A 15,287-nucleotide genomic window follows, 5' to 3' on the forward strand; every position below is an offset into this window, starting at 1 on the left:
CCCTAATCCTATAAAAGGGTGGACAAACACAAGGAAAAGGCATGGCAGCTGCAGCACTCTTCTCTCTCTCACGCAGCTCTCCCTCCCTCTCTCTCTCTCTCTCACTCCTGCTCACGCACCACTCCAACAGCAGACCCACCCTCACGGCCATCTCTACACGCACCCTCATCACCGACAAACATCTCCACACACGACCTCCTTTATCCTCACACCACAGCAGCACCACAGTCGTGAGCACTGTTCACAGCCAATACGAAGGCAGCCACAACCACTCTTACATCCCTGCAACAAGGAGACACGGTCATGAGCACCTCTCCACAGCCACACACACACAGCCGCAGAGGGGAACACGACCACCATCTTCCACACGGCCAGCACCACCATACCCAACTGTGCACACCAGCAAGCAACTCTACAGGTAAGGCAAGCAATCACCGTCTCCGGCCACCCTCACGCACCACACGCAGCAAGCAGAACAGCCCCTCTACAACTCCATCGAAACAACCTCCATCCTTCACTCCACGCACACACTCACTGCTTAACCTCCACCGCATCACATGGTAGCTGGACGCTTTTGTGTTGCGTTGCCATCAAGGTTTTGGTCAGCCATTCATCTTCATTTCAACTCCTTCAGATTGGGATATTTTCTTCTCCTTCCATAAGGTCCATGAAATCTAAACCTCACCCCTTATTCACCCTAGTGCACTTTAACTGATATTTTTTAACAATCATAACAAAGGGTGGAGGTTTGATTCACCCTCCCCATAGCCACTTTATTCTTTAAAGGTAAGATTTCTTTTTTTTTTTTTGGGTATTGTTTTTTGTTTTTGTTATATTATCATTTATATTATTTATTTTAAATATACTCTATAAAAACATGCATACTCGTTTGCTTACTTAATTGTATATACTGAAGCAATTTGTTCATTTAAAAGGGAGTAAAATAAAACGTCGTTGAAATTTAGTTTGGATAATTTTTAGTTAATTAGGTACCGTTCGTAGAACGAGTGTGTAAGGATGCTAGTACATTCCCCTCACATAACCGAACTTTCAATCCTGATCCTGGTATACGCAGACTGATTCTACTCTTAATTGGGTAGTAATTAGGTGTTCTAACCAGACCCCAAAAGGTTAGTGGCAACTCTATTTATAATACATATCAAATACATTCACCATATACTAAGTTTCTCTCATTACCATAACGCTAACACTAATAATAACACTAAAAGATTAAAATAACCATTAACACTCCCCATCAAGCTAGAGCATAGATATCATATGCTTCTAGTCTGTTACAAATAAATTTACCATAAGCACCCCCCAAAGCAATGTTAAACAAATCAGTGCAACCATGGTTTTAAATAACGGCCGTTACGTAGCGTAACGGCCGATACGTAACGGAAATCGGAAGCCCCGAAACCGATACGGGCCGATAATGCGGTTCGGAAAAAATTCACGGCCGTAACGGCCGTTACGGAGGCGTAACGGCACGTAACGGCCGATTCTCCAACGTTACACTTCGTAACGTCCGTTACGGACCGTTACATGGCCGACAGTCGCAGATTCGCTGAAGGATTTCTGCTGCAGGCAGCAGGCAGCAGCGCTGCTTTCCCCCTCCCCAGTCCCCACACTCATCTGCCATTCAAAGGGTAAAATGGAAAGTTATAAACTGACCTTGAAAATTTGTTGGCGCCTGGCGGAAGCAATAAGAAGGCTTCGAAGCCTGAGAGTGAGCACACCGAGGCTACCGCGCAGATCTACTCATCTTGTAGTTCCAGCAACTTGGCGAGTCACCAGCGACGGCGAAAGGTCTGCAGCAGCTCCGCCAGTCGTCGCAGTCGGCACCTTCCTCCGCCAGTCGTCGCAGTCGCCACCAGCCAGCCTCTCGTTTTAAGCTTCGGAGGCTCGGAGCTTGGCGTCATCTCTGCTTTGTGCTTCGCAGTTCGCAGCCTTCGCTCCTTCGAGCTCCTTCGAGTTCCCTTGAATCCCTCCCCTCTCTCGGTCTGACTCGACTACCAGGCCCAGCGTATGAGACACTCTAACACTAACACTCAACACCCACAGCACTTTTCATTATGTTTTTTTTTTTTTTTAATTATATTTTGTTGTTCACAGCACTTTTCATTCTGTTTTTTTTTTTTAATTATATTTTGTTGTTCCCACAGCACTTTTCATTCTGTTTTTTTTTTAAATTATATTTTGTTGTAAAATAGGTTTGTTAAATTGAATTAAAAAAAAAGTAATTTAATAGAGTAAAAAATTAGAAATCATTAATAATTATGTAAAATAAAATTTTCTTAATTTATAAATATTTTAATTGTATTATATTTTTTGAAAGATAATTATGAAAATTAATTCCATGACATAGCAAGCAATTATTAATAGTATATAATTAATATTTTTTAAGGTTAGTAAATAATTAATATTTACCAATAATAATTGAAGCCTTTTTTATAATAATATTTGAATATCAATAATCCACTACTGCATTCACCATCTAAACAAAGCATTAAAATAATGTATGTACACAAGACATCCATGTGATGGCATTTTATATTATCTAGGCTTAATTGAGCTATATTTTTCACCATTCTTAAAGAATTCTAAGGAATACTCTGCACAATTATTATAATATTTAGTCTTAGGATTTGCCAAATTCTAAGGAATACTCTGCACAATTATTATAATATTTAGTCTTAGGATTTGCCAAACTTATAGAAATAAAATTAATTCATGGCACCAATTGGCTAACATACTATTTATGTCAGCTGGACAAAGTGGTTATTTTGATAAAGAAGATATCATATTCACTCCCATCTATTGAAAAAATATTGAATAATGTTCATATTATAAAATAAAAAAAAATTAAATAACATCTGTCACCCATTTTATGTTACATGTGTATCTACTTGCCATTTCTTGAGTAGGGTGACCTTGTTTATTAATATTTTTTAAGTTTTAATACATCATTTTGACCTTAAATTTAAAATTAGGTAAAATAAATGTTTACATCTATTTTTTGTTTTTAGTTATCAAATAAAGTAAAATTTGATAACTTAATAATAAAAAAATTAACCTAATAGTTAATACATTAATAAATCTGATTTTTACTAATTACTACTGGAATTTATAGAAAAATTTAATTTTAATCCATATACTGAGAAAATACTTAAAAAATTAAATAGTCAATTTGTAATGTATGGATCTCTATTTGTGATGCTATGATGTATATGAAAGTAGAGCAAAAATCTTTTTCACCTGTTAATTTCTTATAGTTATAAATGAAAATAAAATCAAGCTATGAAAAATAATGAAAATATCTTTTTAACGATAAAGGAATATATTTTTTTTGTAATAAAATATCTAATATTTTATAATTTTGTTTATTTAAATATAAAAATAATAAACATTACTTATTATTTTTAATCAAATATTATACTTTATTTTTACGTAATAAGTATTTAAAATTAGGACTATTTAGTACTTATTATTTAATATTACTAAATTACTAATTATATTATTCCTGTCATTGTAGAAAGGTTGTAACTTTGTATTTTCTTTATATTTTGTGTAGAGATCATCAAATTAAGTCTATCAATATGTCACGTGATAGAGGAAATGAAAACTTACCTAGTGAGGATATTGGATGGCATTTTGGTACTGCGGTAGACGGTAATAGACATGTTATTATGTGTAAGTTATGTGGGAAGATAATCAAAGGGGGCATTACACGCTTGAAACAACACTTGGCACATAAAAAGGGTCAAGTAGCTGGATGCTCAAATGTGACCACACAAGTAAGAGAACAAATGATGAAACATCTACAACAGTATGCTGAGAAGAAAAGAGATAAACAAAAAGGCAAGAAGAAGCAGAAGCCCAAATTAGAGGAGATTTTGAGAATTTGAGCGATGAAGAAGACTTAGAAGAAGAAGTATGAGATTTGCTCGACAAGAAAGCATGCGATCACAACAACAATGGGAAGAAAGACAAAGATTTCGAGCAAGAACAACTGGAAGGGGTAATATTTATGAAGAGGGAGGTTGCTCTGGCAGTGGTGCTACCAGTGGTTTCAATAGAGCAGGAGCTCGATCTTATAGTGGTCGAGAAGCTGGAGGTAGTGGACGACAATGGATCAATCCTGATGCCCCTGAAGTTAGACTAAAGGCAATGGATCCTATTTTAGAAAGAAGCAAGAGTGCGAAACAACCAAAACTCAACACAAAGTTACTGAAAGGTTTAAGAAGTAAATTAGGAAAAGCGGTTGGAAAATTCCTAATTTATAATCGGATTCCAGCGAATGTAGCTGACTCTCCATTTATGCAACCTATGCTTGATATTGCTGCAGAGGTTGGAAAGGGGGTGAAGGGTCCATCACCCTATGAGATATCTGAAATTTATTTGGAGCAAGAGTATCAAGAAATGAAAAATTATATAGCTTCTTTTGCTGGAATTTGGAAGGAAAGAGGTGTAACACTTATGTGTGATGGTTGGTCAGGACCAACTAGAAAACACATTATAAACTTTTTAGTTTATTGCGATAGAGGCACCGTGTTTCACAAATCAGTTGATGCCTCTGATGTGCCAAGCAGAACAGCTGAATATTATTTCAGGTAATTTTCTAATTTTAATTGTATATGCAAATAGTATTATGGACTTGCATGTTTTTAATTAAATAGTAGTAATTATTGAATCTATAATTTCATTTCAGATTAATGGATGAGGTGGTTGAAGAAATTGGAGAGGAGAATGTTGTTCAAGTAGTGACTGATAATGAAGCTGCAATGAAGGCAGGAGGAAAATTATTGATGCAGAAGAGGCCCAATCTCTATTGGACAGCATGTGCAACTCATTGCATAGACCTTATTCTTGAAGATATTGGTAAGAAAAGTAACGTGAAGAAGGTCTTAGAAGATGCAAAAACAATAACCTCATTTATTTACAACCACACATGGACAGTGAATTGCATGAAGAAATTCACAAATAATAGAGAGTTACTTCGCCCTGCCATCACTCGATTTGCCACAAATTTCATTGCTTTGGAGACTATTGTCAGGCATAAACAAGCACTAAGGGAAATGTTTACATCTGATGCTTGGAAAAACTCAAGATTTGGAATGGCAAAATCAGGCCCAGCATATGATTCGAAGAAAATTATCTTAGGCAAAGAGTTTTGGCAAAAGGCCCCTGATATAATTAAAGTGCAAGAACCCTTGGTGAAAGTTCTTAAATTGGTTGATGGTGATGAAAAACCAACCATGGGCTTCATATACAAGGCAATTGATAGGGCGAAGTTGGCCATTCAAAAAGATTGTCGGTTTTACAAAGACTATTGGAAAATTATTGACAACCGGTGGAGTTTTCAGTTGCACCAAGATTTGCACGCTGCTGGTAAGTGTAAATCAAATACAATTTCTTATTATTTTAACTTTTAAATTATGCATAGTTGCATTAGAAAACTATTGATTAATATGTTTCTAAATTTAATTGTAGGGTATTTTTTGAACCCACAATTTCTTTATGGTGCCTCACCCTCTCCTGAAGTTGCTAGAGAAGTCATGGATGGAGTTAAAAAAGTGATAACCAAGTTGGTACCCGATATAGATACTCAAATTCGAGCTATTAATCAAGTAAGTATTGGTTCCATTAAATTGAATAATGAATTGTTCTAGTATTCTGTAATACTTTCAAGAATAATTATTAATACATCTAATTAATTAATTTTATTTCACAATCATCCTTTTTTAGTTGTTGCTATATCGAGATAGGCAGGAGACTTTTGGAACCCCATTGGCTTAAAAGGCAGTGAAACAAACAAATCCTGGTAAATATGACTATATAGCTAAATAATGGAAAATTACTCTATTTTCTCTCTTTGTGTTCAAATTTGACTTTTGAAATACGCTATACTAATATAAAACTCTTTTTAATTATTAATGCAGCTGAATGGTGGATTCATTATGGCTTGTGTGCTCCTGAACTCCAAAGAATAGCAATTAGAGTTCTTAGCCAGACCACATCAGCTTCGAACTGTGAGCGTAATTGGAGCACCTTTAGCCTCATCCATACGAAAACAAGAAATAGATTCAAGTACATGAGACTACAAAAACTTGTTTTCGTACATTACAACATGAGGTTAAAGTTAAGACGTACAATGAGAAGAAGCCAACGAGAAATTGAAGAGGGTTTCAATCCTATCAATTTGGACTACATTTTCGAAGAAGATGATCCTTTAAGTCAATGGTTAGAGGAGAGAGAGACACCACTACTCGACGGTCAGGACAATTCAAATTGGTTAAATGAAGAGGTTGGTGGTACTACAGAAGGAGGTGATCAACCACCAATAAACGCGCATGATGATTCAAGTTCAAGCCCTGAACGTACACAAAGTGATGACAATCTTGGTTTGAGCCCACCAAGTGATGATGATGGTAATAGTGGTGCTGGAGCTGAGGTTGGGGGGGGTGGCAGTGGTGGTGGTGGAGGCGGCGGTGTAGAATATAATTATGGATATGATACAGGGATATCATTTGGAAGGGATATATATCCTTCTGATCCTTATGGACTACATGACATACCTGAAAATTATGACTTGGGTATTCCTCCAGGGAACCAATCTTCACAACCCAGGAGAATGAGTGCTCGTGGTGACCCTAACGATTCTACTGAAGATTCATATGGTGTGGTTCGTAGTTTTGGCGACTTTGGTTTAGATGGTTCATCATCACAATCATATGGATCTCATCCAGCATATCCACATTATGCATCTCGTGACTCACATTTTTATCCCAGTGGATCAGGAATCTCAGGATCTAGTGAGTCTTCTTCTACACACTACCCAGAGCCAGCCCCTGCCCCAACTTATAGACATTATTCAGGAGAATTTTCATCACCAGTACATTTTCAAGAGCAACAACAAAATGACGTAAACTTGGGTTCATTCAACTATGTATTTCCACAAGGATGGGGAGATAATTTCCCATCCCAATCCCAAGATACAGATGCAAATTATGAAGACCCTCCACGTCATTCTTTTTGGTGGTGACATGTGTTATGTTATAAATTTGTAATATTGTATTCATGTATTTTCAACTATTTATTGATATTTGATATTAATCACTTTTTAAATTCATGTATGTGTAATGTGTATATTGAGTATTAAGTCTATTGAGTATTGATTCATTTTTAGTAACTTTATGACTTTAATTAATTGATTCTTACATTTCTACATCTTTTTACTCATTAAAGTAATGTAAACTATAAAAAAAATATGCTTTTTTTTGTAAACAGCACACTAAAATTAATATAAAAATCATAATGCCTATTAAAAAGCATTTGTAGGTTGAAAAAAAGCCTTCAAAATTCATTAAAAATCATGTATTAATGGATTTCATGCTTATTTTTTAATTTTGGCATGGTTGTGCATGCGTGAAAAAAATTCACGACCGTTACGCCCGCTTCCCGTTACGTAACACCCGCGTCTCCCGCGACCCGCGACACCCGCGACCGTTTCGCGACGTTACCCGCGACCGCGATTTCGAACCATGAGTGCAACACATATTAGACTTCACATAAGTTATGGTAATTAGTTTCCGTACAAGTTTCTCCCGAACAAAGTGGCAATCAAACTTCAATGTGTTTTATTTACTCGTGAAAGAGCATGTTGGAGGCAATAAGAAGAGCATCTTGATTATCACACATCAACTTCATAGGCTAAGAAAGTGGAAAGGTCAATTCTTCCAACATGTTTTTGAGCCAAACAAGCTCACATATAGTATGAGCCATAAGTCTATATTCTGACTCAGCACTTGACCTAGCCGCTATAGTTTGTTTCTTAATCTTTTAAGAAACCAAATTACTACCAACAAAGATACAATATCTAGTTGTGAATCTTTTGTCTCAAGGTGATCCGGCCCAATCTGCATTAGTATAACCCTAAATATAAGTGTGACCCTGATCTCGATGCAAGAGACCTTTTCTAGGTGTACCTTTGAGATATCTCAAGATGCGAATTACTAAGTCCCAATGGCTTGGCCTCAAGAATCCAAAAATTGATTCACATTATGGCAAAAGATATGTCCAATCAAGTGACTATGAGATAATACAACTTTCCAACCAATCTTTGGTATCATCCAGGATTAGGCAACAAATCACCCATATTTAGCACTAACTTGCTGTTAGGATCCATTGGTGTATCAACCCTTTTGAATCCCACAACCCAATATCATACAAAAGATCAAGAATATACTTCCTCTGTGACAAAACAATTCTCACGCAATATCGAGATACTTTATATCCAAGAAGTATTTCAGTGGTCCCAAATTTTTGGTTTGAAACTTAGTTTATAGAAAATGTTTTAGGCCTTGAATACCTTGATCATCACCTATAATTACAATATCATCCACATACACAACAAGAATCATACCTAATGAAGTATGATGATAAAACATAAAGTAATCCACTACAAACCATCGAAGGCCAAACATAAGTACTACAACACTGAATTGACCTAATCATTCACTAGGAGATTGTTTGAAACCACATAATACCTTCTTGAGATGGCAGACTAAGCCTGACTCGCCCTAAGCAACAAACCCAAGTGGTTGGTCCATATAGATCTCCTCCTCAAGATCACCATGCAAGAAGGCATTCTTCATATGAAACCAATGCAAAGTTCAATGACAAGTGGTGGCCAATGAGATGAATAAACATACTAATGTAAGTTTGGCAACCGAGCAAAAGGCGTCAAAATACTCCAAACCATACACCTATGTATGCCCTTTAGCAACAAGACATACCTTCAGACGAGCCACAGAACGAACAATCTAGGTTGACTTTCACTATATACACCCAGTGAAAACCAACTATAGATTTGTCAAGAATAAGTGATACCAATTCCCGCGTATCACTATCTTGTAAAGCATTCATCTCTTCAACCATTGCATTCCTCCATCTAGAGTGGGCTAAGGGTTCAGAAACATATTTAAGAAGGGAAACAGATGATAAAGTAGTAACAAAATAATAATAGGAGGGTGATATAAAGTCATAGAAAACAAATTTGGAGATGGAATGTTGTGTACATTTACGTTTACCTTGCTGGACAGCAATGGGAGGATCAAAATCATGAGAAATGTGATCATCAAACGAGGAAATTAAAGGCATGGTAGTAAAAGCTAGAGGGACTCTCTTCCTTGGAGTTGTCTTCATGAATATACTTGCAAGGATGCAAACAACATGGAGAGACAAGTGAATGATTGGGTAAGGACAGCAAACTAAAGTCTAGAAGATTAGGTAGAGGAAGAGTCTCATAAAGATCAAAAGCACTCAAGGAATGAGTGTAGTATGGTGTAAACTCAAAGAAGGTAACATCAGCAGAAACAAAGGAGCAAGAAGGAGTAGGACAATAACAACGATACTCTTTTTGAGTGCACAAGTAGTCCACAGACACATTTTATAGCACAAAGGTCCAACTTATCCACCCCAAGATTTAGCTAACAAAAAAAAAGATACACCTAAATATACGAGGTAAAGAGAATAGAGGTGAATTAGGAAAGAGAGCGGAGTAGAGAATTTTGCACAAAGAACAAAGGATGGCATTCTGTTGATAAGATAGCAAGCATTACATACAACATCACCCCAAAAAACTTTTACGTACATGCATTAGGTAAACTAAGGTGTCAGTGATTTCAAGGACTTGTCTACTTTTCCACTATGCAACCCCATTTTGTTGAAGAGTGTAAACACAGATGATTAATGAACAATAACAAGCAGAGTTGTATATGTAGTCAATTGAGTACTAAAATACTCTTCAGCATTATCACTCCAAAGTATTCAAACTGGCAAACCAAATTGAGTCTTTATTTAAAAAAAATAAAAACAAATAACCAAAAAAAACACACACACACACACAAAATATATGAAATAACTCAAAACAATCTTCTATGAATACAGCCAAGTCATCCTTGAATGATCCACAAAGGCTAAAAAGTATCAAAAACCCAACTTGGACACACCTCAACTAGGAACCCAAACATTAGAATGGACTAACATGAAAGGATTTGTTGCCCATTTATTGACTAGGGAAGCATAAGGGACACAAAGATTCTTTCCCAACTGACAAGACTTGCAACCAAGACTAGACATAGAACTCAAATCAAGGACTAGACTTTTCAACTTTTGCAACAAAGGATAACCAAGACACCATGAATCTGGAGAGGTGTGGCAACAGTAGGGCAAGCAATAGGAGGAGATTGCGGCTCAAAGTAATAAAGTCCACCGACTTCATGCCCTCTGTCAAATGTGTTCCTCATCTTCAAATCCTAAATGACCACAGAATCTGGGAAAAATGTTACTAAACAATTCATGGATTTGGTAACCTTGCTAACTGACATAAGATTGAAAACAAACTTAGGAGTACATAAAATAGAAGGATAGAGGAAGTCGGATTTACCGTCCCAATTCCCTTAATCGCATGGGTGGATCCATCAGCAAGAAAGACATGTGGTAAGTTTTTAGAATACTAGAGAATAGAAGAAATTAAGTATATCTATGATATGACCAATGGCAACAGAGTCTATAACACAAGGACTAGGACAAGAAGTACTAGATGACAAGCAAGTTGTGATGCTTGCTACTGCTTAAACTTAGAATCCTCTTTCTCTGACATAGATATAGTACGTTGTTCCCCACTTGGACCCAAAGGTGTGGTGTCGATGGTGATTGCATTGGCAACACGTCAATGTTTACCATGGAGATCCCAACACAACTCAATAGCATAGTAATCAGAGGCGCAAGGCAAGCCGAGGCACAAAGGGTGTGTGAAGCCGAGGCGCGAGGCAAAGACGCGCGCCTCACCTATTAAAATGTTGTAAAATGCCTATTTGGGGTAATTGATATACGAACATATGAATATCTAGTAATATTAGATTTTAAAATGTCAAAACATTCAATAGCAAAATGAAAATTTAATGAAATTGCCGAGGCCAAAAGCATCAACAATTCAACATAGTTCAACTTCAAAATAAAATAGTACAATAAAAGATTTCAAAGTCTAAAATCTAAATATCCTCCTCAATCATCAGTTATCACACATCATCAACTAAGTCTGTCAAGATATCATCATCTTCCTCTTCATCACCAGAAGTGTTTTCTCCAACATCTTTTCCCTCTTCTGTCTCCTCTACACTATCCACTTCGATTTCATCCTCATCTACAAGTTCCAACATTGTGGTCTGGCCCCTAGCACTGGCTACATTACTAGATGAAGCTCTTCCTCTAGACGATGTTGACATTTTGCCCTTACTCTTGATCTAGTGTGATGAGGGGGGTTATTTAGTCCAGCAGCTCTAGCAACAGAATACCAATTCAAAATATCATCTTCAAACACAAGTTCATCATCCTCATCAGAATTGCCATTCATCCTACCAACCAACCACTCATTACTATCATCAATGTCCTTTAGGAGATGGGATCAATGGTGTCACGCTTGTCATATCGACGCCTCAGAGTTCGATTATATTTCACAAATACCAAATCATTCAAGCGTTGCTGGGATAGCCTATTTCTCCTTTTGCAATGAAGCTGCAAAAGGTTTTAAGTAATATGATAAATAATGATTCTAAAAAGTAGTAGACTGGTAGTTCATGTTCTTTAATAATTAATCCATGATATACTAATGACCTATATGTTGGAATATGCTCCAATTTCTTTCACAGCCGGTAGCACTACACGTGAGGCTAAGAATTTTCATAGCAAACTTTTACAAGTTTGGAGTTGATGATCCAAATGACATCCACCATTGCGTTGTCATAAAATAAATTTAAAATGAATACCTACTAGGTAATAGCAAAAATAATTTTAAAAAGAAAGTGGTAGTAAAAATGCCACTTTACTTGGTGCTTGCATCTTCCTTTGCCCCACTGCCAAATTAATTCCAAAGATGCCACTAGCGCTATTGTATTTTCCCAACTCATGTACAACTTTATCTTGCATTTCAAGGGCTCGCAGTAACCTTGCAATACATTTGTACAAACCCGCCATAATTTCTTCATCTTGCAAAATGTCGGGGTTTGAATAGAAAAATTTCAGGTTCAAGTAGTGTGCAGCTACATGCAATGGTTGATGGAGTTGGTGTCCCAACCTCGTATCAATAATTTCAAATACCTCCTTGAATTTATCCTCTCTCTCACCGAAAGCCTTAGTTATGGCTTCCTTAGACCTATCCATTGCTTCACAAATGTATCCCATTGCAGGTTTCTTTTCCCCATCAACCAAACGGAGTACACGAACAAGTGGATCTATCAACTTAAGAGCATAGACAATGGTACTCCAAAAGGTAGGCATCAAAACAATACTAGTTGCTCTTTTGCCAACTGCCTCCTTTGCCCATTTAGTAGTATTCCAATCTTCAAATGTAAACATCTTCCTCAAGTTGTTCTTTTGAAGGTGGATTGAATGAAGGGTGATGAAGGCAGTTGCAAATTTTGTAACTGCAGGCCTTGGTAAGTTCTTTCCTCTAGTGAAATGTCTCATCAAGTTCACCACACCAACACGGTTATAAATATAACCATTCGAAAACATTGCCTTTTCAAAGTTGTATGAATTGAAGGCATCTTCCCAATATCCTCCAATATTAAATCGAGACAATGGACAGCACACGGCGTCCAATATAAATGTGGTCTCTTTGCTTCCAACAATCTCCCTGCTGCAACATAGTTTGAAGCATTATCTACCACTTGAATCACATTTGATTCTCCAATTTCCTCTACCATCTCATCAAGTAACATTCTATCTGCATTCTTGACAAGATTAGAAGCATCAATAGACTTTATGAACGGTGATCCCTTTGGAGAGTTCACTAAGAAGTTTATTATGTCCTTATTAGCAACTGAATCTCTCCAACCATCACACATAATTGAGCAGCCATATTTTGCCCATTCCTCCTTATGGACCTTCAACAATTCTTTCATTCGACTAACTTTCTGTTTTAAGAAAGGAACTCTCACTTCATAATATTTAAGTAGCTTTATTCCAGGACCATATTAACCAATTGATTCAAGTATCATTGCAAAGTTGCTCAAACGTACAATATTAAATGGTATTTCAGCATCATACATCCACCTAGCAAAATCTGTCATTGCCTTTTTTCTTAATTACTTCTTCTATGCCTCATTTATTGATGTTTGCTTCATCTTCCCTTCTTTCCTAACTTTAACCGCATTCTTTGGATTAGGAGTAAAAAGCATGTCTATAGGTCCCTTCTGTTTTGGTTTCTTCAAGTTGGATTGGTATAAACTTTGACTTCAACTTCTACTTCCATCAGTAAGCACTCTCTTGCCACAAGTGTCAATATCATGAACTTCATCTTCTTCATCTTCACCATAATGATATATGTCATCAAAATCGGACAATAACTCATTTTCCTCCTTTTCTATATATTTCTTCAACATATACTCCTTAATCTCCTTGCGTACATGAGCAGGGCACTTAGAGCACTCTTTTACATTTCTAAATCCTCCGACAATATGTTGTTTTGCCCGAAATATTCCTCCTCTTGTGACTTTGCCACAAAAATTGCAAGTCAAATTATTCCTATTTTTGTTATCATCCAAATGTGCATACTGCCATGCAGGATCTTTCTTTGTAGAGGTACAATTTCCATTTCCAGAATCCATTTAAGATTTAACACTTGGTAGCCTAACTGCAAAAAAAAAAAACAAAAAAAACAAAAAACTAAGCAGCAGCTGGCACCAGATACATATAATATTATAAGAAGTAGCAGGTAGCAGAAGAAGAAGAAGAAGAAGCAGGCAGTCGGCAGAAGGAAGCAGGTAGCAGAAAGACGAGCTAGCTGCTAGTTCAAAATGTCAAAGACGAACTCACATTGCTGGTTTGAAGGCTCGCAAACGAACTTGCGAAGGCTCCTGCGGTTTCGAAATGTGGAAGAAACACTCGCGAAGGGTCATGCTGGTTCGAAATGTAGAAGACGAAATGCGAAGGTTCTTGCTGGTTCGAAGGCTCGAAGAAGACTCATGTGGGTTCGAAGGCTCGAAGACGACTCATGCTGCTGGTTCGAAGGCTCGCGAAGGCTCCTGCTGGTTCAAAATGTGCAACAGTGCAAGACGAACTTGCGAAGGGTCGTGGGGCTTCTAGGGGGCGAAAAGAGCTAGGGCTCTACTGGTTCGAATTGAATGAGGGCTAGAGCGTTGGCCTTTGGCTACTTCTTTATTTAACAGGCTCAAAAACTTCAAGGCGCGCCTCACGTCGCATGACGCCCTGCTGCGCCTCATTGCACCTCATCTTACCTCTTATAGGTCGCCTCGCCTCGCATGATATGAGGCGCTGGCCTCCTAGCCTGTTTGCACCTCACGCCTAGGAGGCACGCTTTTGACAACTATGCTCAATAGTATGACCATCTCGTCCACAATGAGCACACTTGCGAGAGTGTCTCTACCTCATCCATCTCTTCCACCACGACCGCTTGAACCACCTCTATATCTTCTATAGATGCTTGGTTGAAAACTAGTATCACAATGCATGGCGAAGGTTGTACTCTCAAAGTCAAATGCAAAAAGTAGAAGAATGTGTGCTGAAGGAAGCACGAAGGACATAAGAATAAACATCAACAAATGATGGCAACTTTGAACTACCAAGTATCTAGGAGTCTAGGACCTGGTTGACTTAAACTCCGGTTTCAAACCCACTAGAACTCAAAGAGCTGTCATCTACTTCCTCTACTTTTGCATCTCACGAACATCTATGAGTATAGGTTGCACAATGTTAAGCTCCTAATGGATATGTTTTATCTCTCCAAAATACTCTGTAATGCTCCCATCTCCCTACTGTAGCTGAAAGTACTCCTAGAATAAATCATACATACGTGGAATGTTACAAGAGTACAGAAACTTGGCACATTCCCAAGTCTCCTTGCATGCATCTAAATATATGCATATCGATGCAATCAAGTTCCACAAGTGTGAAACAATCAAAGCATCTTCCAAGTACACACACTTCTTTTCTCTTCTCATTAGGAGGAACAAATTGGAATGAGTGGTCAAATTTTCCTAATCCTATTAGATAAAACCCAAACAGCCTTAGACCACTAAACATAATTCTTTTCATCCAACTTTTCAGCTAAAAATCCTCTGGGCAATAGTAAGAAGGATGCTAGCAGGGAACTCAAACAATTGGAATTTTCAAGTAAATTATAACTAAGGTCATAGATCTCAAACTTGGTAAAGGCTGGCAGCAGTCAAGGTACTTCAGTTAATCCATGCTGAGGAAATTAT

The 15,287-nt window shown here is 37.4% G+C and overlaps 2 protein-coding genes across 4 annotated transcripts in view; one reads left to right on the plus strand and one right to left on the minus strand.

The window, feature by feature from the left end:
- Window positions 1-15,287, minus strand: part of LOC131152020 (uncharacterized) — a 50,741-nt gene that overhangs the window by 12,676 nt on the left and 22,778 nt on the right. The gene's annotated exons all lie outside the window — the stretch shown is intronic.
- LOC131152021 (uncharacterized) lies at window positions 4,495-7,130 on the plus strand. The gene is made up of 4 exons (XM_058103584.1): window positions 4,495-5,391; window positions 5,494-5,630; window positions 5,749-5,824; window positions 5,943-7,130. Exons 1-3 carry the CDS (start codon window positions 4,716-4,718, stop codon window positions 5,797-5,799), a joined length of 864 nt encoding a protein of 287 aa, XP_057959567.1. The 5' UTR covers window positions 4,495-4,715; the 3' UTR covers window positions 5,800-5,824; window positions 5,943-7,130.

Source organism: Malania oleifera, chromosome 3 (genome assembly GCF_029873635.1).
Source record: "Malania oleifera isolate guangnan ecotype guangnan chromosome 3, ASM2987363v1, whole genome shotgun sequence".
NCBI classification, from domain to species: Eukaryota; Viridiplantae; Streptophyta; class Magnoliopsida; order Santalales; family Ximeniaceae; genus Malania; species Malania oleifera.

What these genes read in the sequence shown, in the direction of transcription:
- LOC131152021 (XM_058103584.1), top strand. Translation starts at nt 4,716, where the DNA reads ATGGATGAGGTGGTTGAAGAAATTGGAGAGGAGAATGTTGTTCAAGTA. An exon ending in CCAAGATTTGCACGCTGCTG is followed by an intron (nt 5,392 to 5,493) that starts GTAAGTGTAAAT and finishes ATTTAATTGTAG; the next exon opens with GGTATTTTTTGAACCCACAA. An exon ending in AAATTCGAGCTATTAATCAA is followed by an intron (nt 5,631 to 5,748) that starts GTAAGTATTGGT and finishes ATCCTTTTTTAG; the next exon opens with TTGTTGCTATATCGAGATAG.